General features: G+C 40.1%; 1 protein-coding gene across 4 annotated transcripts in view; it reads right to left on the bottom strand.

Moving 5' to 3' along the window:
* Window positions 1–2,700: 2,700 nt before the first annotated feature.
* The window catches only part of pitx2 (paired like homeodomain 2), a 57,871-nt gene continuing 38,219 nt past the window's right edge, over window positions 2,701–22,352 (bottom strand). The window contains exons 1-4 of one of the 4 annotated variants that reach the window (XM_023329079.1): window positions 13,876–14,226; window positions 9,923–9,991; window positions 5,188–5,387; window positions 2,701–4,246 (exon numbers count right to left, since the gene is read on the bottom strand). In XM_023329079.1, the coding sequence (XP_023184847.1) occupies window positions 3,689–4,246; window positions 5,188–5,387; window positions 9,923–9,968 (804 nt within the window). In that variant the 5' untranslated portion in view covers window positions 9,969–9,991; window positions 13,876–14,226 and the 3' untranslated portion in view covers window positions 2,701–3,688. Of the gene's footprint in view, window positions 4,247–5,187; window positions 5,388–5,756; window positions 8,331–9,922; window positions 9,992–12,130; window positions 12,524–13,875; window positions 14,227–22,352 lie in introns of those variants that run through there. The other 3 variants (XM_023329078.1, XM_023329080.1, XM_005815551.2) reach the window with 3 other exon arrangements.

Genomic DNA, 22,352 nt, shown 5'->3' with positions numbered 1-22,352 from the left:
ACTCCCAGCCAAACTCACTAAAATAAAACACTTTCATCCGGTTTTAGATCGACGCTTTTATATAAAAAAAAAAAAAAGCATTTCTAGTTTTTCATTTTGTGCTAAGTAAACAGACACAAATGTTGCAATAAATCCAGGCATCTTCTGATTTATTTTGAAAGTTTGCCAGAGAAGCTTTTTTCCTGTTAGTTTAGATGGGTTGTAATGAATCTTGTGGAAAACCTCTCTTCAGGCCTTAGGTGAGGGTGAGAATGTGTGAGGTCACACCATGTGACCTTTAGCTGAAGCTGCTGGGCCACCATTGGTTAAGAGTCAAACACTCCACCTCCCCCAGACACAGGAGTCCCCTCTGCTGCAGAGCTCATGCTTGTTGGCCCAACTCTTGCCAAAGTGTCTCACTTGCAAACTACACCTGCATACCAACATGTGTGCAAACATAAGTATGGAACAGGCTGGCGTGTCTCCCATCCTCTCTCACCTACAGACAGCACTGACCTCACCCAGCTGAGTGTTTCTGTCCCTTCGGAGTCCTGCTGTGATTTAATTTGGCTCTGTTGCTTCATTGCCTCCTTCAAATAATAAACTATTGATCCGAGCCACCCTGCCTGCTCTGAAACATCCGGAATCTGTGTTCATTATCTTAACCCATATCCCTCCAACTCCCACATTTCCTGCTTGCTACAGCAACACAGAGTTACTAAACAGCAAAAGAACAGATGACATGCAAAGAGGAGAAAAAAGTTCATATTAATTTGTAAAAATAATGCTAAGTCAAATTTTCTGCATCCATTGTTCACCCAAACTAGTTTCCTAGCATTAAATATAATCAAAATATTCATAAAAGCCACAAATTATCTATGAAGAGTGCCGTCATCACCAAACAGCGTCGTATTTAATCTGCATGAATCTTTAGAGGCTGTGATTATTTTTGCTGGATTTTTGCATTTGTTGTCTTTTTAATTTAAATTCTGCTGAGCGCAGCGAGTTTTTCTTCTAAAATCAGTAAGTGGAACAAATTTCCCCCTCAGGATGGACTGCGGCGATGTAGGTAAAATAAGCAGGTGATGCGTGGATTTCTCTGGCGATGAGACTGAAAATATCATCTTTATTTTATTATTACAAATTTTACACGTGATGCAATAATTATAAAACAATGTTATGAATCCCTTACGAAGGTGTTTTCTTTGACGCATAGTTAAGATAAATATTTAAAATAAAATATACCCAGATTGTATATCCGTAAATTCAATGTAATTTCAACTCTTGCTTAAGCATCAAAATGTGCAAAAATATTAGCGGTGTTTCAAAAAAGCTTACATTTCCTGAAGAAAAATGATTAAATGTATTTTCAAAAAGCGCAGACCTAACCTCCATGCAATAATTACATTTTAAAGACATACCTATTTTTCTTTTTTTAATTAAATATAAATTGATGCTTACCTTTGAGCAGAAGTGCGGAGCCACAGAAGTGTGCAGTCCTGATCAGCGTGTCAGCCAAATGAACAATTTCCCACTGATTCCTCTTCAGGTCTCATGTTGATTGTGTCGATGTGTATTCAGACTGCAGACTTGTGTATTCGCCCGGGTTTATCCCCTCCACCCCACCATTACAGGATGATTATTTCTGCGTCTTACCAACTCCATCCAAAGGTGACACTTGTGGAAAATCTTACAGGGTTTGCAGCTGAACACGGCAGCTCCGGCATGGAAACGGATGAACGCTTTGCTGCTGTTTGTTATTTGGCACTTTTGGAAAAACAACACTCGGGACTAACTGAGATTTATTTCTGCTCATAATAAAACCCCATGAGAGGCGACCTGAGGCGAACCTCACAGTGGATCTTCGGACCACCTTTGTGCTAAAAACGGGGGAATGCTGCACTTTTACATCCTATATCTGCATTATGGTGGGATATAAAAAATACAATAAAATATAAATATAGCATTTTGATGCATGCATATTGCACATATTTTCTTTCTGTCTGCTGGAAGTGGGGCGTGTTTCCTCCGTGATTTCTTCCATGAACTCTGCACTCATCCCCGCTTCCTCCTGCATGCATCCCCGGCCTTCATACCTCTGCAGCTCTGCATGTTTGCTCAGGCTTCATACTCATAGTTTGTTTGGCTTTGTCACGTTTGTGCACATTTAAAGCATAAAAAAATCAGCAGCGCCAATGAAGACAATAAAAGGGCAAACAGATGAGTAAGGCTGGTTGCGTGTCTACAAAGAAGAACTTGTTGGAAACAAAACAAAGCAAGTTTTAAGGTGTGTACATAAGAGTCCAACGAAGCAGGGTTGATTTGATGCATGGCTGCGTTTGAATCGCCTTATTTCTTTTTAAACTTTTTTCTAAGGTTTCATTGACTCTAAAAATCCACTTCAGAGAACGGAACTTAATGGATTGCTGTCTTTGTTGTGTGCGCCGCCGTGCAGCTTTTTGTTGATTCCGGTGTTATTTCAAGCCCCAGCGAGCAGCCGAGGCTCTTGGCTGGAGCAGGCAGGCAGACAGACACGCATTCAGGGGCTAATCTGCCGGAGCATCCCGGTGCTATGTGTATTGGAGCGGCCCATTGTTTTCCTCTATAGATTTGCCGCACAAGCGCCTCAGACAATCGAAAGGCTATAGACAGACTGTCACTGCTTTGCACTCCGCTAACAGACTTCTTGCACAAAGATTCAATAAAAGTCGCCCAGCAGAATGTTTTTGGAACAATATATTTACTTCCATTAAATAAAACACAATATTTCGGGGATTGATGGGGGAGAAAAACAACATAATTCCGTACCAAATAGTATACACAGAGCAAAAAACCAAATCATTTGTCGCAGGAACATTTTTGGATGCTTAGTATTATTTTTTTAAAATCCAGAATTGCTATTCTAAATCGATATTCACACAGACATTAATAATAAATTTATAATATGTTCGAAACACACAACTGGTGCGTTTTTAGTATGTACATTCCCTTTTTGTTTGCAAGCAAAACATGATTCCTTTTTTTAGGATTTGTATTTTTTTTATCCACATGCGTCGATAAGTTGGAACCTGGAGAAGTCGCAGCGTCGGAGCGCAGCCGCTTCAACAAACAGGAGATGATCATTCAGATATATTTACACGAACATTTCTGTCAACAGTTAACGTCCAGAATCCATCAGGGAAAAAAAGCCCTCATGACGAGCTGTGAAAAGTGAAACAGGCCTTTATTTAGATTTTTTTTAACTGTGTGAACGAGGCCATCACTCATCGGAGAGGAAGAAACTTAAAAAACTCCCGGTTCAGTTTGACTCCGAGGAGGAGCTGAGTGTGTTTCAGTGGTTCAGTCTTCTAGTGCCCTTGTTTTGAAAAAAAAAAAAAAAAGAAGAGAAAAGTAGCTGTAGTAGTCTCTTGTTTCGGTGGACGGCTGCTATTAATTATCCTCACACTGCAAAAAATAACCACCGTCACAAACAAAACCCTCTAAATCAGATTCACTGCGTGAAAATGAATGAAAGTCAATAAGAGCGAATTAAGTCAAATTTTTCCTATTATCTGATGGAAAAGTTGAGTCTTGGGGGAGATGGTTACCAGGCGAGCAGTAAATTCCCTTTAACACTTCAAACAGTTCAAAATGATCTTTTGTGGGGTTAAAAATGCTTTGTCCTCTAACATGTCAGCTCGGTGGCGATTTTTTGCAGTGCAGGGAGCAATTAGACCGGCCTGTCCACCGCGTACTGGCAAGCGCTCAGATTGGTGGCTGGATTCTGAACCCCGGCGTATCCAAAACTCGAGTGCTGCTTGGCTTTCAGTCTCAGGCTGGCCAGGCTGGAGTTACAAGTGTCTCTGTACACGTAGGGAGGGGTCGGCGGCGCGTAGGGGCACGCCGGCGTGGGCACCCCAGAGTTGAGGGAAGGGTTACTGAGGTTGTTCAAGTTATTGAGGCTGTTCAGGCTGGATCCCGGCACGCCGGTCACAGCGGATGGCACCATGCTGGAGGTCATGGAGGAGATGGAGTTGGGCGGCGAGAACATGGTCTGCGAGGATAAAGGGTTGACGTTCATGGAGTTGAAGAAGGGGAAGCTTTTGGTGGATAAGGAGGCGGACGTGAGGCCCTTGGCGGCCCAGTTGTTGTACGTGTAGCTGGGATACATGTCGTCGTACGGCTGCATGAGTCCATTGAACTGCGGGCCGAAGCCGTTCTTACACAACTCTGCTTGCTGGTTTCTCTCCCGTTTCCTCCACTTGGCTCGTCTGTTCTTGAACCAAACCTAGAGCACAAAAAATAACAAATATAAGAGATAACATACACTTTTTTATTCTTAGTTTTATTTTTTTTATTCGTACTTTTTTTTATATTGGATTCTAATTTTTCTCCCTAAATGTACATAATTAAAATAAAATGAAATCCCTCTCATCCCATTTGCGCAGAAAGCTCCCGTTTTACAGCCGCCTCTATCTGCGCGGAATACACACTGCAGTCTCAGTGGAGCATCTTAGCGTGGAGTGGATGTGTATTCCCCCGCATGCTTCCACAAACACTCTGACCTTAATCACACAACGTCAGGGCGACAATCGCAAAATACGAGCTTTGCACCTCTTTTACACGGAGAGAAGAACACAAGTGGCACGTCAATAGCCTCAACTGTTAACAGCGTCATCACTGCCTAATTACACCTAATGGGTAAATAATACATTGAGTAATTTATAATTATTTTAAAAATAATTAAACGATAAGGATCATTTCCAGATTATTTGATCTGAGGTGAATATTTGCGCGTCGTGTCATAATTGATCAAGTTTATTGGAATGAGGTCAAATTAAATGTTGTTTTATTCTGCAGTATTTTAAAATTAGTTTTCCTTTAATTATACTGAGTATCATTTTTATTTGTCATATTGTAGTACATTCCAGCAATCCATAAAGTTTTATTTACGCGCGTAATTGTGCCAAAAAGCCGCATAATTAAAAAACTATAAATTGTGTTCATGTTCAGAGAGAATCAGAAGTGCTGCGCTTGATGTATGTGTGGTGTGTGTGTGTGTCTGTGTTTTACGTGTGTGTGTGCGTGTGTGTGTGTGTGTGTGTGTGTGTGTGCGTGTGTGTGTGTGCGTGTGTGTATGTGTGTGTGTGTGTGTGTGTGTGTGTGTGTGTGTGTGTGTGTGTGTGTGTGTGTGTGTGTGTGTGTGTGTGTGTGTGTGTGTTTACGCACCCTGACTCTGGCCTCTGTGAGGTTGGTCCACACGGCTATCTCCTCCCTGGTGCTCATGTCCGGGTAGCGGTTCCTCTGGAAGGTGGCCTCCAGCTCCTGCAGCTGCTGGCTGGTGAAGTGAGTCCTCTGCCGCCGCTGCCTCTTCTTCTTGGACGGGTCGTCCGAGGAATCGTCGTTTTTATTTTGTATTTTTTCTTTTTCTATAAAAAGAAAACCGGGTTTTTAGATTGAGATTTTACTGTTTAAATTAAAAAAAGAATAAAACCTAGATTGTTTTTTATCCTTGTGAAGAACTTTTTATTGATTTAAAAACATATACTTTTTCCTTTTAAATCGCATTCTACTTTTTATAATAATGCTAAAAATACAATAAACTATTTAAACTGTTTAAAAACAAACAATAGAAAAAACAATAATTCACCGTCAAACCAGAGACAAATGAGCTGCTATTAAAATGACAGCTCCGGTTTTTATGCATATAAATCTCCCTTCATGGTGACTGATAGCAACTATTGTTTCATAACCAGATGATCTCTGGGACTCCGGGTGAAACCCCGGCCGGTTCTTACCCACAGACTCCGGGCTCGATGTGTCCGACACAGTGTGCACCTCTAACCGGTGCTTAGAGTCCACGGAGCGCTGCAGCGGCTGCATGCTGGACGCCATCGCCAGAGCCGTGTGGTGCGTGGAGGCGAGTTTATTCCCTGTGAGGTGGTGGTCTATATTTAATGGATCCCTCATAGAGCTCATCGGTGAAAGATCTCACGAGCTTCTAGCACAGGAAGGCTGAGCGGAAAGTCCGACTCCGGAATGTGTTCAGCTGTCCAAAAAGCGCACAGCAGCACAGTTCCTCTTGCTGAGATGAAGCCCTCGTTCTGTTTAAACTGGAGAACGCTTTAAAACAGGCCATTGAGTTTTATCACAGCATCGGTGGAAAACTGCGGCTACCTTGGCTGACTATCAGAGTGACAAGGACAGGTAGGTGATATTAGATCCAGAGGCTTACACACACTCCAGCGCTCTCTGCTCATTTCAGATGTTGCCTGTGCTCTGCCCATCCAACTGCGCCTCTCTCCACACCTCCACGTCACCGCTTTGCCTCCGCCCCGATTCTCTCTGACAGGCGCGTCCATGCGGATGTGCCCAACCAACCGGAGCTCGCAGAAACGAGATATGTCTGCCAGTGTATTTATGCCGGGGCTGGCGCTTATTTTTCCTCTTCCAAATAAAAGCATGTAAAGTCAGATGAGACGCACGGTGTACCGAGCTGCGCCCCGAGCCGCCGCTGCGCAGCAGCCCAAGACCAAATAAAAATGAAAATAACACAGTTTGGCCTCATTTTATGAGACGGGTCCAGTGGCCCGGTAAAGAGATGGAGTGCCGCTGATACCCAGGCTGAGCCGCGCTCTCTCCCGCTCTGTCGCTGCAGTTTGCTCAGTGGATAAAGCGGCTTTTATTGAAAGGCGCAAAGAAAATAGATGCGCACTGAATATCAAAGACAAACACCTTCTGCACCGCAGAGGTCCCGTGAAAGGACAAACAAATGTTAACTTCAAAAGAAGGGCTGTGGTGGCGCCAGCGCGCTCCAAAACTATCTGCGCGCACTTGTCAACTGACGCTAACTGCCAGACACGCAAGCTATGTGAAAAAAGCGCACACGTGCCGCATGTGTGTTCGCACAGGAGCGCAGAATGGAGGCGCTGAAGGAAAAGAGTCAAGCGACTCCATCCAAAGGCTAATTTACACCAAGCACTTCAGTTTGTAAACATTCAGATCAGAATTTTTATTATAGAATTCTGATGTGTTGAAGTAAAGCATCCCCACAGCATAATGCTCCCACCACCATGTAACAGGCTGCCCCTGCTGATCCACAGTCAGATTCAGATTTTTATGGATTAATCACAACAGAACAACCTCTGTGAAAAAGAGAACTTCTTTTTTCGAATGAGTTTTTGACTTCAAGTCTTCCTCAGTACAACATGATCATCTGTTAAAATCTAATTCCCATTTAGTTGAAATAGAGATTTGACCTAATTTTACTTCCATTGGACAAGTGTGAACAAAACTTCTGAAATTTTCTAAACTTTTATAGATTTTGAGATCAAAATGACTTCAGGCTGCAGAATCATTTATTTATCCTCTGGCTGTGTTTTCCTTCGAAGCAGTTTGACTTCCATCAACTATTTTAAAGTATATTTAGATAAAGTCACAGAGTTTTGCTGATTGGGACGCAGAAGACATGCCGTGTCTGGAACAGGTTTGTGTTGGAGGTAAACTTGTGTCCATCTAGAACTAAAGTAGTGACGAGTTAACGTTCAAGTTAAACTGGTTGACAGGCTGAGCTCTACTATGAGGAGAAACATGAGACATTTTAACTTTAGATTCATTCTGTAAAAACTTTACAGAATGAATCTAAAACTTCTTTTTATGGATTAATCACAAACCAACTAAAGGACAAACTAGAGGAGCAATAATTACAATAGAATGATTTAACTGAGTGGCTTTCAGCAGTTAAAACCAAAATTATTTCTTTCCAAAAACGCTGACAAAAATCTAGCCAAAGAAACCAATTTAATTTGTTGAATTCTTCCAGTGTGGATTTTCGGTCAAAGGCAATAAAAGCAAAACAGTCCTCAACAAATTGAGTCCAAGACACAAGAAGCCTGACCTCACAGACTTCCTGATTCACGACATGCAAAAGAGCCACACACTAGCTGTCAAATGCAGTGATCCTCTTGACCCCCTCAGTGTTAGGCTTCTCAGATTCATTAAATGAAGCTCGGCGGAGGCGCGCGGGCCTCCAGCAGCCGCAGATCTGCTTTGGTGAGGACGGATTACTCCATCATGAGGCTTAAACCGGATCTGTCCTCACTTTGCCGCGGGTCCTGCAGGCTGCGCCGTCTGGGACATTTTTCTTCCTTTTCATCTCATTTTTCATGTCATTCTTTTAATGAACGTGACGCAACAAAGAAAAAGTGTGAAAACCAGTGACAGAGATGTGATGGAGCAGATCGAGGAAGAGCAAACCGGGTTAAAAAGCACCTTCACATGCATAACCATCGTCATCATCATCATCATCATCATCATCATCATCATCATCATCATCATCATCATCATCATCATCATCAACATCTTTAGAAAAGTAAAGAAGGACTCCTTCATCTTCCACGTGGCCAAGCGGACGCGCTTTCTTGCAGCACATTTGGACTTGGCGCAGTAATCCCCCCCATATATATATATATATATATATATATATATATATATATATATATATATATATATATATATATATATATATATATATATATATATATATATATATATATATATATAAATACCAGCAGACCACCGACACGCACAGAAACACGCATCAGTCACCACTCCTGCAGGCCGATTACATGACAAATCAACTGGAACGGAACCATTTAGATGTGTTTGTTATGTGAAACACAAGAAATGACGAAGATTTTCACAAAACAATAATAATAATAATAATAATAATAATAATAATAATAATAATAATAATAATAAATCAAACAGTGTGATGTCATTTTTTCCTCTTCCAGCCATATTGTAATACTAAACTTGAAGTGGATTATCGGTTTCCTCTTCATTTCTACAATCTGAATGCTTTATCTCTCTTCTGCGGATTACTGGTGCAATAGGCCTCCGCCATAGAGGGCCATTAATTAGCAATTCAGTCAATATAGCGGGAGACGACAAGGCTTTTTACATAGGATTAAGAAGACATCAGATTCCACCATTAGCGTATTCCTGCTCACGAATGGGCTTTCATTATACATTTAGTTTTCCCAGGAGCCAATCTACGGAGCGCTGCATATATTACAGGGCGGCACAGATGACGCCCGTCTCCCTGTGAGCTGCAGCTCCTGCTCGCCAGTTTCTGCGTCTATTAATCATATTATTCCTAATATGCGGCGGTTTGGATGAAGGGATGAATCCAGCAGCCGCATCGGTGTTTACTGAGTTACACAATCAAAGTTGTAGTTTGTTCGTTTACAGCTGAATGTGATTTTCGAATCGAATTAGAGAGCAATGAAATAATTCTATTTTACTGAAATACATTTTTTTATTTTTTTGTTTTTTGAAATCGTGATTCTCTGAATACATTGAAAAATTGACGTGATAAAATTTGTTTTACTTAGATGTAATTTGAGTTAAAAATTGTAAAAAAAAAAAAAAAAAATTAGAATGAAATTCAATGGGTTGAAACTGAATTCGGCTAAACATTATTTACTCGCTCAAACCAGACGTCATCAACTCAGCCTGCTGTAAATTTGGAGAATACGTCTGACCAGCAGGTGGCGCACTAAGACAAAGAACAATGACCCACAGAGGCCAATATGTCTTCACATTTTTTGATCAGACTGCTAAAATTGACAGAAAAAATATGTACCTGGGCTATTTTTCATTTTATCAGAAAAAAAAGAAAAAGAAAATCTTAGACCGACGTCACGTTGACGTAATTAGAGAAGAAGGTTGTTTCTCAATCATAAGAATGAATTGAGATAATGACTCAATTTCCTTCTTTTTAATTTATTATTATTATTATTATTATTATTATTATTATTATTATTATTATTATTATTATTATTATTATTATTATAACCGTTATATTTGAATGATTAATTGAGGATGGTAATATTAAATGTCTGAATGGATTTTTTTCTCTTTTCTTTGCTGTTTTTAAATGAATAAACTTGAGGAAACTCACCTATTTGTGCGCAGGTAGTGGCCAGTTTGCGGCAGTGCGACTCCATTGTGGCGCTGTGAGGTCACTGATCTGCAATTTAGATAAACACAAAAGATTCAGTTAGTTTGATTACAACCTAAACAGCATTTAAGGTTAGAAAACATTTCAGTTTTCTGTAATAACAGTGATGTTTTCAGATAATTATCTGAAACACTTTTAAATTTATCAAAAAATAAAAGAAAGAATTTACATTTAAAAAATCAAGCTTGAAAAATCAGGGGATACAGACATGGCGCTAATTAATTTAAGAGGATAAATTAATAAAATTGAATCAGTGATGACTGTCAGTGAAATATTTCTAATGAGTTTTTTTCTGCTTAAACTTTTTTTTTGAAGCGTGTCAGAAATTGCAGCTGCATTAAAACAATAATTGTGACGCCCTCCTCACTTGCTGCCGACACATTTCCGATTGTTTTACTGCATTGTCTGATTTCTGTGGCGTGGGTAAAACACGTCGTGTTTTGCCTGAGCCTCCACGCGTGTTTTGCTGCTGTCTGCAGCAGTTGGAAGTGGAGTGATTCCGTGGTAAAATCACGGGATTAGAGTCTGATTGAGATGTCTGTCGGTGGGATATTACAAAATTCATTATCGCAACCCCTCATACTACCTCGATATGAAGTTACACAGATGGGTTTTTATTAGTCCAGGCTCACACTGTTTGCTTATGATAATTCGAGGCGGGAGGAAATTTGCATGCAGTCATGCTGTTAACCATTTTCCTCACTTCTCCTTCTCACCTGCTCTACATCTTCGCTGTGTTTTTTTTTATTATTCCCTGTTTTTCATTCAGAGGATGCAGATATTGGAGGTTAAGTTTTACACGGTGTGTAGCTGCGCGACAGTTCTCCAGAAGCCCTTCTCTATTTTTCAGCAGCAAAATGAAAGAGTGGGCGGCCAGGCTGGAAGGTGGAAGGTTATTGCACGCTGCTCCGCCTTATCTAATCAGAGAGGTTTAATGAGAGCTCCACATGCAGCCTGGGCTTTTCTGCGGCCTCTGAAGGCAAACCTGCTTTGATTTTCTTTAGAAAACTGAGATTTTTAATACAGCAAAAATCACATAAATCCTCCCACAAATTATCTGCTTTTACAAATATTATTTTGAAAGTTTGCATTTCCTTTTTCCAGAAAGAAATGACACTAAGCAAAAGAAATAAAATTTAAATTAAATTAATTGTAAATACATTTTAAATACAAAGCAAAGTGAAAAGAAAAGTGAAGAAAATTAATTTCTTAATTAAAAAAATAGAATAGCAATGCACTAAATAATAATAATAATAATAATAATAATAATAATAATAATAATAATAATAATAATAATAATAATAATAATAATAATAATACAATTTAGATTAATTTAAAGGGTAATGATGCCTTATCCGCCAGAGGCCCTTCTTTTTAATATCTGTTTGGGATAAACTGCCCTGTGGGAGCAGTTTAAAGAAAGCTGCATCAGCATCGCCATCACCACTTTACTTATTTTCATCCCGTTCATCCATTCATTCTCACTCCGTGGAGTCCGTTTGCTCTCAGCACCAGCAGTTGATGTGAATCAGTGAGTCTCGTGGCATCGGGCCCAGTGCAGACAGAAAGCTGGCATCGCCCCACGCAGGCTTTACTCGTGAAATTAGCACAGCGTGAGCACGAGGCTGCAGCCATCACCGGCAGGATGAGCCACTAACCTCCATCATATGGTCCTGTATTAATTAAAGACGCGGGACTGTCAGCATCAGCACGTTATTTATATTACTTTATTCTCTTAAGGAACAAAAGTGATGAATTTCCACCTACATCAGCTGAATATTTACTAATAAATCACAACAAGCGGAATTTTACCTATCGATGTTTTTAGACTCCAGATAGAAGATTGAGTTATTCTAAATGTTCGCTGTTTGCCTTCTCGATAGTTTTTGCGCATAAATAGGATCACACTGCGTGTTTCACTCTGCGCTCTCCCGTGTTCCAGCTCTCCATCACCGCTATAATAACACCTCATGATCATCCACCGACCTGTGCGCCAAACGGTGCCCTCACATCCCCATTTATGTTCCTCCAGTCACGGCTTTGAAATACACATCAGAAAACGCACAAAGTGGAACAAATTCCCTCACTCGCATTAGCTCACATTTCGGTTCTCCTGTTTTTTCTATTTTTACTCAAAGCGCTACTCACCAGCTGCGGACACCGGGCGGGACAGGGATTTTTTTCTGTCTCCAAGTCGTCGGCTTTTTTTTGTAAAGTGAGGAAATGAATCCCACCGTCCTCAGAAGCCGCGCTCACGGCTCAAACTCAGACAACCTCGAGCTCCAGCGGCGGTGAACTTTCTGTCTGTAACCGTGAGCGTCGCATGGAGGAGCTCCCACACGCCGCGCGTATCCAAAAAAAGAGACGCGGCGCAGCCTTTAGGTTTGTTTCATTTATGCGCATAAATAAGTGTCTGTTTACAGCGCGCGGAGAAAGTGCGAAGGAGGCGCTTTCATCCGAGTCTCCCCTTGGCTCGTCCTCTTCTGTCTTCCTCAACTTTTTTTCCTCTCTTGAAAGACGCTCCAGGAGTGGCGCAATTTTTCCAGCTTTTGAGATCAGAGGGGAACTCGTGTGTGTGTGTGTGTGTGTGTGTGTGTGTGTGTGTGTGTGTGTGTGTGTGTGCGCATGTGTGTGCGCGCGCTCACAGAGGGGTGTGTATGTTTGCGTAGAGCAGAGGGCAACTCTCAACTTTCACCAACAATCCAAAAATTCTGATGCGTGTTTTCAAGAAGGACGCGGTGACGAAAGCGACTTTTTATCTAAACATTACGGGCGTGTATAACTTTTAATGACTTATTTCCTTATTAATAAAAGGGCAAACTATTTATAACTTTGGTAAATTGTGCGCAAAATAAACAAGACGCAACCACAGCTGTCTGCAAACAGTTCATATCTATTAAATTCAGATAATAATTACATATTTTCTCTAGTCATCCTCAATTAAAGACTGTTTGATAAGACACAAAATATCCTTTATTGCTAATTTAATGCACCCACAAAACATAATATTTCAAATAAAAGCTGAGAGAGTCGCTTTTATAAAGATGCAGTGGCCTCGTTCTGCGCCAGACAGCGCGCTATCCTGTTGCGGATTTATGTGCGGACGGAGGGAACAGCTGGCTCGGATGCAAATGTTCTTTATGGATCCGTTTCGTTTGATGCAGACTGCATGCGTGTTCCACCCGCATCTTAAGCTGGGCGAGCAGACCGGACGGACGCAGGCCTGCGTTAGTCCCCCCGCACCGCACCGCCCCGCACCGCACCGCCCCCTCCACCAGCCCGCCATCCCGGCACATAATCCGTCTTTTACATTTTTAGTCATACTCCCATTAAGCCAGTAATTAATGCGCTCATCCACACGGGAATTTCCAAGCAAAAGGGGGACACTGAAGCAAAACGTGCGCGTCGTTTCTTCCTCAAAAAAAAAAAAAAAAAAAAAAAAGAAATATATGTATATATAATTAAAATCAAGTAATTGGAAATATATTTAATAAATTACATTTTTTGGAATAAAATAACTAATTGTAGGAATAAATACAAAATAAATTAAAAAAACATTTTTCGTCAATTGAACGTATTTGGACTCATAAAAGATCCAGTCGGGATTGTTTTAAATATTTTCTAGTCATCTGAGCCTGCCCTGCGGTGTGATGGAGGGACAAATTTATGTCAAACATTTCATGTCAAACATCCCGGTTTGTCAGGATTTCACCAATTTCTCAAGGAAAGCCAACCAAACACGCCAAATGAGAGAAAATGCAAATAAAAGAAGAAAGCATCAGCCCTGCATCACAGAGATTTCTCCACATCACGCCCCGCCTGCAAGTACAGAAGAAAGAGGGAGCGCAGCGTCTGGAGAGGCTTGACGCTTCGGCCGCATATGCTTCTCTTACCTTCTTACACAAAGAGAGGAAGAAAAAAAGTGAGTGAGCAGCCTCCTCTTTCTCACGCAGAAAGATGCAGAGGAATGCCTGAAGTTCAGACAAGGCTGGCGGGTATGAAATCTTTCGCCTCGGGGGCAAACCGACGGCTTCTTTTCATTTCAAGCGCTTATCGATTTGCCGTTGTCATCTTTGGCGACGCAGAAGGACACTTGAAAGAATTTCTGATGGGGCTGTGATGTGAGAAGCAGGGTGACCTGCTCCGCTGGTGCTCTCTCCTGATTCTTAACGAGCACATCAGCTCGTCTGTGTCAGCGCAGTTTGGACACTTCAACTTTTCCCTCCTCCTGCATGCGCTGGAGAGGATTTCAAAACACTCTCTGCAGCTTTTTATGTATATCAGCACGGCATGCGAGCCTGCACTTCAGGGAGGAGAGATGATAGACTACAGGCAGTCAGCCGTTAACAGAGCTTCATCTGGGCTCCTTTAAAAACAGGAACTTCTTTCTTTGAATTCACAAAACTCAGCAGTTGCTTCCATTTCTTACATGCACAATTGTTATTACATTTGTGCATATTTGCTGTTTAGACGTTGTAAATGCATCTCAATGTAAAATATTTTATTTATTAGAGTCACAATTTAAAAATGTGAAAGCTTGCCTGCATTGTTGGCTCTGGTGTCTCAACCCATATATTCTCTGTGGTTCGCGTTTCTCTGCAACTAACCCCTGTTCATCTTTTTCTACCAGACTTTTTCCTTCCACAAAACTTTCAACTGGAATGCTTGTAATGACCTTTGGTGGTTGCTGGACATCTCTTAAGTCCTTCCTCGGGATTGCGAAGGCCTTAAAATAGCCATAATATTCTGTATTAAAATCATTTTGTTGTAGTTATTATGTTTCATTTTGAACTGACATAAATGACCTTTACATTGAAGTTGTAATTTATTGAGATGCTCCTGCATGTGAGCAGATTTCTAACCAAAAGGCCTGACATCACTCGAATGCATCATTGTAATTAATGCAGACTTTAGTCTCATTTCTTCTTTGTTGAATCACCGTAATGTGCAGCTGCTCTGAGTAATAAACTCTGACACCGGAGTGAATTTGTCTCATTTAATTTCCTCACAGGGTAGTTTGTTGCACCTCATATCCCTCTCCCACCGTTGCATCCTGAACGTGCCTTTATGCATAACTCATATCACAGTCAAATCACAAAGGAATGCCTCTGTAATTTCTTCCTTCAGCACAGTCATTTTTGAATAAATTCACATATTCCCATAACATTATCCAATGTATTGTATTGCATCAGGAAGCTTTAGTAGATATGAAGTGGTTTCATTATTTGGTGTTTGCCTTTGCGTCTGAAAACAGTTTCTTCGTTTCTCTTTCCTTTTTTCACAGATTTGGCCTAAAACCACATGTAATTTTCACGATGTTCAGTCTGACCAAAATTCTGCGGGTCATGTCGTAAAACTTGAAGTTGTAAGTGTTGTTTCCAAAGCCACAAGGCTTTGAACGGATCTGCTAATATGGTAGAAGTCTAATAATGAGCAGAAATTTTGTTTCATTTATGGTTGAGCTTAATTGAAAGAGTGGCTTGTTGGGAAGAAGGAAGTCAGTGAAGGATGAAGAGAACAAAGAAGGGAGTTAGAAAAAGGGATAGATGTCTAAAAAAACACAAAACATTCACTGAGACTTTCTCCTCCAAGTCAGAAACATCCTGTGTGTATTTCCATTTGTCAAGTAGCACTCCAAGAGTGTTATTAGTGAAAAAGCTGGCTGTAAATTAACCAAATTAAAAGGGTGGATCTTTGATAGCTCTTGAGCTTGTTGAGCGGCTTTATGCCTGATCCTTGCTATTCCAGCTCTGTCACAGTACCAAAGGGAGATGAGCTGCAGCAACGCTAAGCACTCCAACTCAGCTTGTGGTTTAGTAAGGCCTGTAAACGGCTTCCTTTGCTCGCCTCGCTCCTCCTGACGTGCCCAGCTAACATGGTGTATATTTAAAAAGTACTCAGCTCTTCGTCTTTGTCTTCTTCTGTAATTATCCCATCGATGGCTACCAAAAGAATTGCAAAGCTGATGTCATTGTGGGTTCGGGCCCCCCGGGCGCTCTCATTTTTACTTCCATGAATGAAGCAGCTTGAAATGAATACAGATTACTCTGATTTAAACTCAGCTCTGTTTGTGTGTGAGGCCTGTTGGCCCTGACGGGTCTAAGCAAGCCGTCTCTGCTGCTCTTGACTTTGGACGTGACATGGCTTTGGTCAGGCATGATGGGAAACGTCCTGGAGACCAGATGACTTTCATTAGGCTGACCGTTTCCACACGGAGGACCGCGGCGTTTTACTGCGCAGAGGTCGCTCCCAGGGAAAGCAGCTGCTGGTGCATGAATAAACACATGCAGCCTCAGCCTTAATCACAGGTGCGAGTGGGCCAATAAATTGCTCCAGCAGGTCTCTGATCAATTACATGAAAAATCAATGGGAAGCTGCCACTAACCTGCCTAAAGGGAAATCGGCCAAGAATGAAATTGGTGTGATAAAATGACTATGATGCCTCCCAGCCCGTCGATAACATGTAAAACAGTCCGGCTACATGCTAACTCTCCTGTCAGCAGAGCTGAGGTGGACGCAGAGGTCACAATCAGCTCCTCTAATTGGTCTTCTTCTGCAGAGAAGCAGATTGAGGAGAGGAATGAAACAACCCACAGAGACGCGCAAAGGGTTGATTTCACACCGCAGGAGGAAAACAAGAACTTCATAGAGATCTTAAAACAAAAAAATTATGTGTCACCTAATGGTAGGAGGAGAAAGTAAAATGCTTTAAGGTCATATTTAATAGAAAAGGGCAGAACAATTCCTCTCACATGTCCTCACATCGAGCTGGTTTCATCAGTACACGCAGGAGTTTAAGAAATGTTGCTTTGAGGGAAAAAAAGAAACCAAATGTGAAATGTTTCTGGAAATAAATTTTTCTAAAAAAATTGCCTCTGATTTCTTACACATTCATCCTTTAATGGCCTCTGTCTGTAATCCCTCAGAAAAAATATTCAAACCCATTAAACCTTTTCACATTTTGTCACTTTGAAATTACAAACTTTGGGATTTTATGCAGCAGACCATCACAATGTATTGTAGTCTGGCTAATAATAATTGAAAAGTGTAAAGAAAAGGACATGTGATTTTAGATGTTGTGTATAAATGAAAATATGAAAGGTCTGGGATGTATTTGTGTTCACCCCTCTACGATCCAGCACTTTACTCTGTGGTCAATCTGCTGGAGTCAACCTCTACCAGCTGTGAGCATCTTTACACTGAACATTTGACCCATTCCTCTTTACAACAGAACTAAAGCTCAGTTGGATTGGTGGAGAGTGTCAGTTCTACCACAAACTCTCAGCTGAACTTTAACTGAGCCATTGTTTTGACCAGAGGTCTGCCTAGCGACAAATACTTCCACCTGAGCGGAGGATCTCTACAGCTCCTCCTGAGTTACTTTTGGCCCCTTTCCTGCTTCTCTGATCATCAGTTTGCATGAAAAGTCACCATAACTGCTGGTTTTCCATGCAGAAAACTTGTTTTCGCATTAACTGTCATGAAAGTCTGTTTCATTTCAATACTTTTATTTTGAAAGCACGCTAAAGTCAGGTCACTTCCTATTCTCAATCAGATAATAGGAAGATCAAATCAAATGATACATATGGATTCTGATGCAGACAGTTGGTTGCACTGGAGTTTATTTAGGAGTTTCAGAATCAAAAGAAATTGGATACAACTACACACCAACTTTCCACATTATTATTGGTAAAAGATATTGAACCACACATCGCTTTCACTTTGGTTTGGTTTTCTACATATAATCCCAATTAAATAAATTGCAGTTCTGAACTGGAAACAGTGTTTAAAAAGCATGTAGAAGCATAATACCACATGTGAAACAAAAACATCTGTTTTTTCTATTTAAACTTGTAGGGACTGTTAGATTCAGTAACTCTGTTTGCATGCAGCTTAGCAGAATTCAGGTCATATGTTTGACCAGAATTTCTGAATTCTGTCTGTTAACTGAACTCTACACACTATCCAAAAAATATCATGTGTGACAAAAAATAAAAATCCAAAATTATGTTTTAGATTTATAAGTTGTTTTTGGGTACTATTTCTTTGAGAGAGCTATTATGAAAACGTAATAAACTATAAATCTGCTTCTGTCCTCCAGAGCTTCCAGGCCTCTCAGGTTCTTCTGCTGGTGCCTGGAGGGAGAAGTGAAACACGCGTCGAGGCGCCATTCCTTCATGAAGTTTAGATCTTCAACAGCCAAATAAAGACAGATCCATTCAGTCTGGCTTTTACTTCAAGTTTATAGCTATTCATTATCCCTTACAGTTTATTATTTCATTCTTCTTTTAGCTACTCCTAGATTCTTTATTTGTTTTTTATTGTGACATTGCTGTTTTTACTGTACTTAATCTTGTTACTTACAGTATGTGTACTATGTATGGTCTTAACTTTGCTGTTTTTATAGATTTTATTTATCTTATCTCCTTCTAAAATATACATGTACTGTATCTTTCATATTTCTTGCATTTCCATAGTTTCTGCTCCTCTATAATGTTAGTTGATTTCTCTCTCTTTAATTCTTAATTGTTTTACTATCCATAAATATTGCTCTATCTGATCACATAATTTTTTCATCATTTTGATCTTCATATTGTGGGTCTCTAGTCATTAAATGTCTGTTTTTTTTTAAACCTGTAAAGAATTTTGTTACACCTGACTGTAAGAAATGTGTTTTATAAAGTTTAATTGATTAACTGATTACAACTAATTTGTTTTGTATTGTAAAATGAATGTGAGCCATCCAATATTTTTTTTTATCTCCAGTCAGACAGCATTAACTACTAAACAGACCCAGAAAGTGATGAAACATTTTGCTCCAACTGTATTATTGAATGCACTTTGTCACAATAAAATCAATAAGCACCAACTTGTTTGAAAAATTTCTCTGGATTTTTGAATCAAAACTCATCTGCAAATCAGCAAACATGACCTTAATTGGTCAAATTGTCTTGTTCATAGATGATAGTCATGTACTTAGCCTTGCAAATCTTTGGAGGATCTAACTGTTTATAATCGACAACTAAGAAACAGTTAATAGATTACAAAGGTTGGAGTGAACAAAAAATATGAGACAGATGTTAGAAACTTGCAAGAGAAATTAGATAAATCTGATGCGGTAAAGAGTAAAAGCATATAAGCAAACAATATCTAAATGTAACTACAAAGCTACATGATACAACAAATATTTGATAATACTAATAATACAATTTACCTAACAGGATTAAAAAAAGATAGAAGAAGAGAGCCGGAGGGAGGGTGGATACAACGTGGCTAATCTGTAATCAGGATGCTGGTCCCATGTCACGTGTCGCCATTAGTTCCAGTCTTTCATGCTCGTCTGTCCGTTTCACGGAGCCTCACCGCTTGGCTGCACTGCATACAGTTTTCCACCACAGCCGGTGCAACAACTACACTAGCAGTGACCCCAGAGACGGGCCTGGGTCAACATCCATCCATGCTGCACATCTCAGTGTCACTTTCTAAACTTCATAGACTGTAAGTGTGACAGATTTTAAGAAACAACGTTGCAGCTGTTAATCCTGGTGGCCATGTGGAGGAGGTTTCATGCAGACCTCTGCGGCTCGTTGGCCTCTTCCCTCAAATCTGTGCTTCAGGTTTAATCCAAAGAGAGAGGGAGGTGTGTGTGGATGCTCAGGTTTCTTCATGGTGGATGTGTCTGAGTGTGTGTGTGCAGGGCTTCCTGTGTGAGCGTGGAGGAGGAGGAGCAGGAGGGAGGGGGAGCGAGGCTGTGCGTGAATGAGGAGGGTGGGGGTGTCTAATCCAGTCCCAGTGTGAAACTGTTGACATTTGTTCTTTTTTTCCCTTCATTATGTGACTGGGGCTGTTTTGCGCTGGATTAGCTACAAATCTCCCATGCAGCACATTCAGCATGCCACTAGTAGTTTAACTTCATTAATAATGGATGAAGAGATTGTAATCCAGGAGTAAGAGAGCATGCAGGAAAACCGTACAGCGAGTGAGAGGCAGACGGGGACAGGGAGGGAAACCCTGTTATGAAGTCAGGCTTTTTCCCCAAAACAGATCACTGATGATGGCTGCTGAGTTATAATTTTACCTTAGTGATCCTAAAATTATGAAATGTTGTTGTGCCAGCCAATAAAAGGGACAACAACTCCAGGACACCAGAAGTCTCTGTGGTGCATATGCTAGTATCTTTCATTGATTGTGTTTACTCAAGCTTCTCATTGCAGACTATTATGGAAGTCCGGGGGACACACCCTGACCTAACATCAGGATAAGAGGCATTAAAGGCATACATATTCACAATTTTTGTCTCTGCTGCCAGCTTTGATTTCCTCGAACACAATGAGTTTCTGGACTGAGCACAGTGAGGGCCAGCGGCCTCTGAAAGGTACAGAGCATGAAGGTTTTGGGTCCTGTATGTTTGAACTCATTCAGTCAAAAACTGAAGAAAAAACAATTAAGAATCTGAAGGTATAGAAATAAGTTAAGAATATCTGCTTTGCAATAAAAAAAATCAAACCAAGAGCAAAATATACATTTTGGTTCATGGTGTATCAGAAATCATTTGACCTTTGACCTCTAGTCCAACATTTGAGTTTTGGAAAGTTAGGAAATTATGCAATAATTCTACAGAAAAACAGGGAAATATTCTCATCGGATCTTTACTGAATTACATTACATCGTCTGCATAAATGCTAAATAAATGTGTTGTCATGTTATCTAATAATTTGGCTAATTTGCTGTGGTAGGGACATTTCACAATCATAATTTAAATAATGTTTTTAGGATGTTAATAGCAAAAGTTTAGAGAACCAAATAGAACTAATGATGAGATCAACATATGTAGACAGAAATCCATGTAAAGACATTTTTACATCTTCTAGAACCGCCTGTTGCTGCAATCACTGCAGCAAAGCTGTTGGAATATCTCTCTACCTGCTTTGGTAATCTAAAGGAGAAGTTCTTGGGTATTCTTTATGAAAAAGCTCAAGACTAATCAAACTGGATGGAGTACATGAATTTCTTATTAAGAAAATTATTTCATTATCCACAGACAAATGACTCTGTGGATTTCTCCAGCGTTCCCATGAGCCCCTTTGATGGTTCTCTGCTGACTTTTGCTCCTGCTCCCTGTCAGTTCTGTCAGTCTTTGTATAATAAGCTGTGGTTTTTCCAAAATACTCCTATAAAATTCAAAGTCTGCAGATATTTCTACTAGTAGAGTATTTGCTTTTTTAAATATGCATATTTATTTATTTTTATTGTAAATCACAGATTTTTTTTACAATAAAATTCAATGTTTACTAAAGTCTCTCAAATAAGTATTATTTAATGTTTTTATAATTACGTAAAATTACATTTTTGGTTTAATGTAATTTCATTGTTGGTATTTGACTGTCTTTTGATGTATTTTTTACTATCTTTTTCTTCTATATTTCTGATGTACTCAGTTTTTTAAATCATCAGTAGATCAGTCTTCTGTTAAATCTAGAAAGCTTGTGATATTGTTTTGTAACATATATTTCCTTTAAACCTCTCCAAATCTTCATCCCTGACTCTCTGCTCTGTTCCCCGAGTCAACTCTGTTTAATAATTTGGTGACTTTTGAAGGAAAATGCTTACATTAAATCTTATTGAGGGGAATCAGCATAAAGCATGCCAGACTTTTTTAGATTCTTTTCAGTAAAAAAAGGCAAATGCTTAGCTTTCCATTTCACAATTACTTTGTGCTGATCCATGACAAAATGCCCCAATAAAATAGGTTACTGTTTTAAGTTGTGACATGGAGCCAGATAATTTAAAGTCTAACACCCAGGAAGTGATTTTCTTTCCTTGTTCTCACCTTTTTTCAGCTTTTATAAAAACCCACAGCGCAGTTTATATAGTAAACATGCAAACCGCTGGCAGTGAACACTGACAATAACTTGCCATGTTGTTCCTCTCAGGCAGCCAGAGACATTTTATTATATTCAGTGAAGTCTCTTGCACATGCACAAATAAACATGGCAGGTTGTTAACTGGGATTTAGGTTTGATACTGTAGGCATGTGGGGAGACACCAGTGAGTAGTAACTGTTCAGTGATGTGTTTGATTGGCAAACGACTGTGTGCTGCCTTTAAGGAACAACTGACGCTGGATTACAGAACTCCTCAGAACCAGAGGAGCTTTACAAAGACATGAAGAAATTAAGGCAAACATTTTGCAGGTGTTTAGTTGTGATTACTATCACACAAGCTTACATATTGACAGAAATATTAAATATGAAGAATATCTAAAATGAATTACTACAAAAGAAAATGTGGAAAAACAGTAGGACAGTGCAGGGTGACTGAACTCTTTAGTGTGTTTAAATGACTGTTAGATGTTTTACTGTGCAGGAAAA

The sequence above is a fragment of the Xiphophorus maculatus genome, chromosome 23 (assembly GCF_002775205.1).
Source record: "Xiphophorus maculatus strain JP 163 A chromosome 23, X_maculatus-5.0-male, whole genome shotgun sequence".
Lineage (NCBI taxonomy): Eukaryota > Metazoa > Chordata > Actinopteri > Cyprinodontiformes > Poeciliidae > Xiphophorus > Xiphophorus maculatus.
The sequence above is the reverse complement of the archived record's forward strand: the minus strand, read 5'-3'. Positions and strand labels throughout refer to the sequence as shown.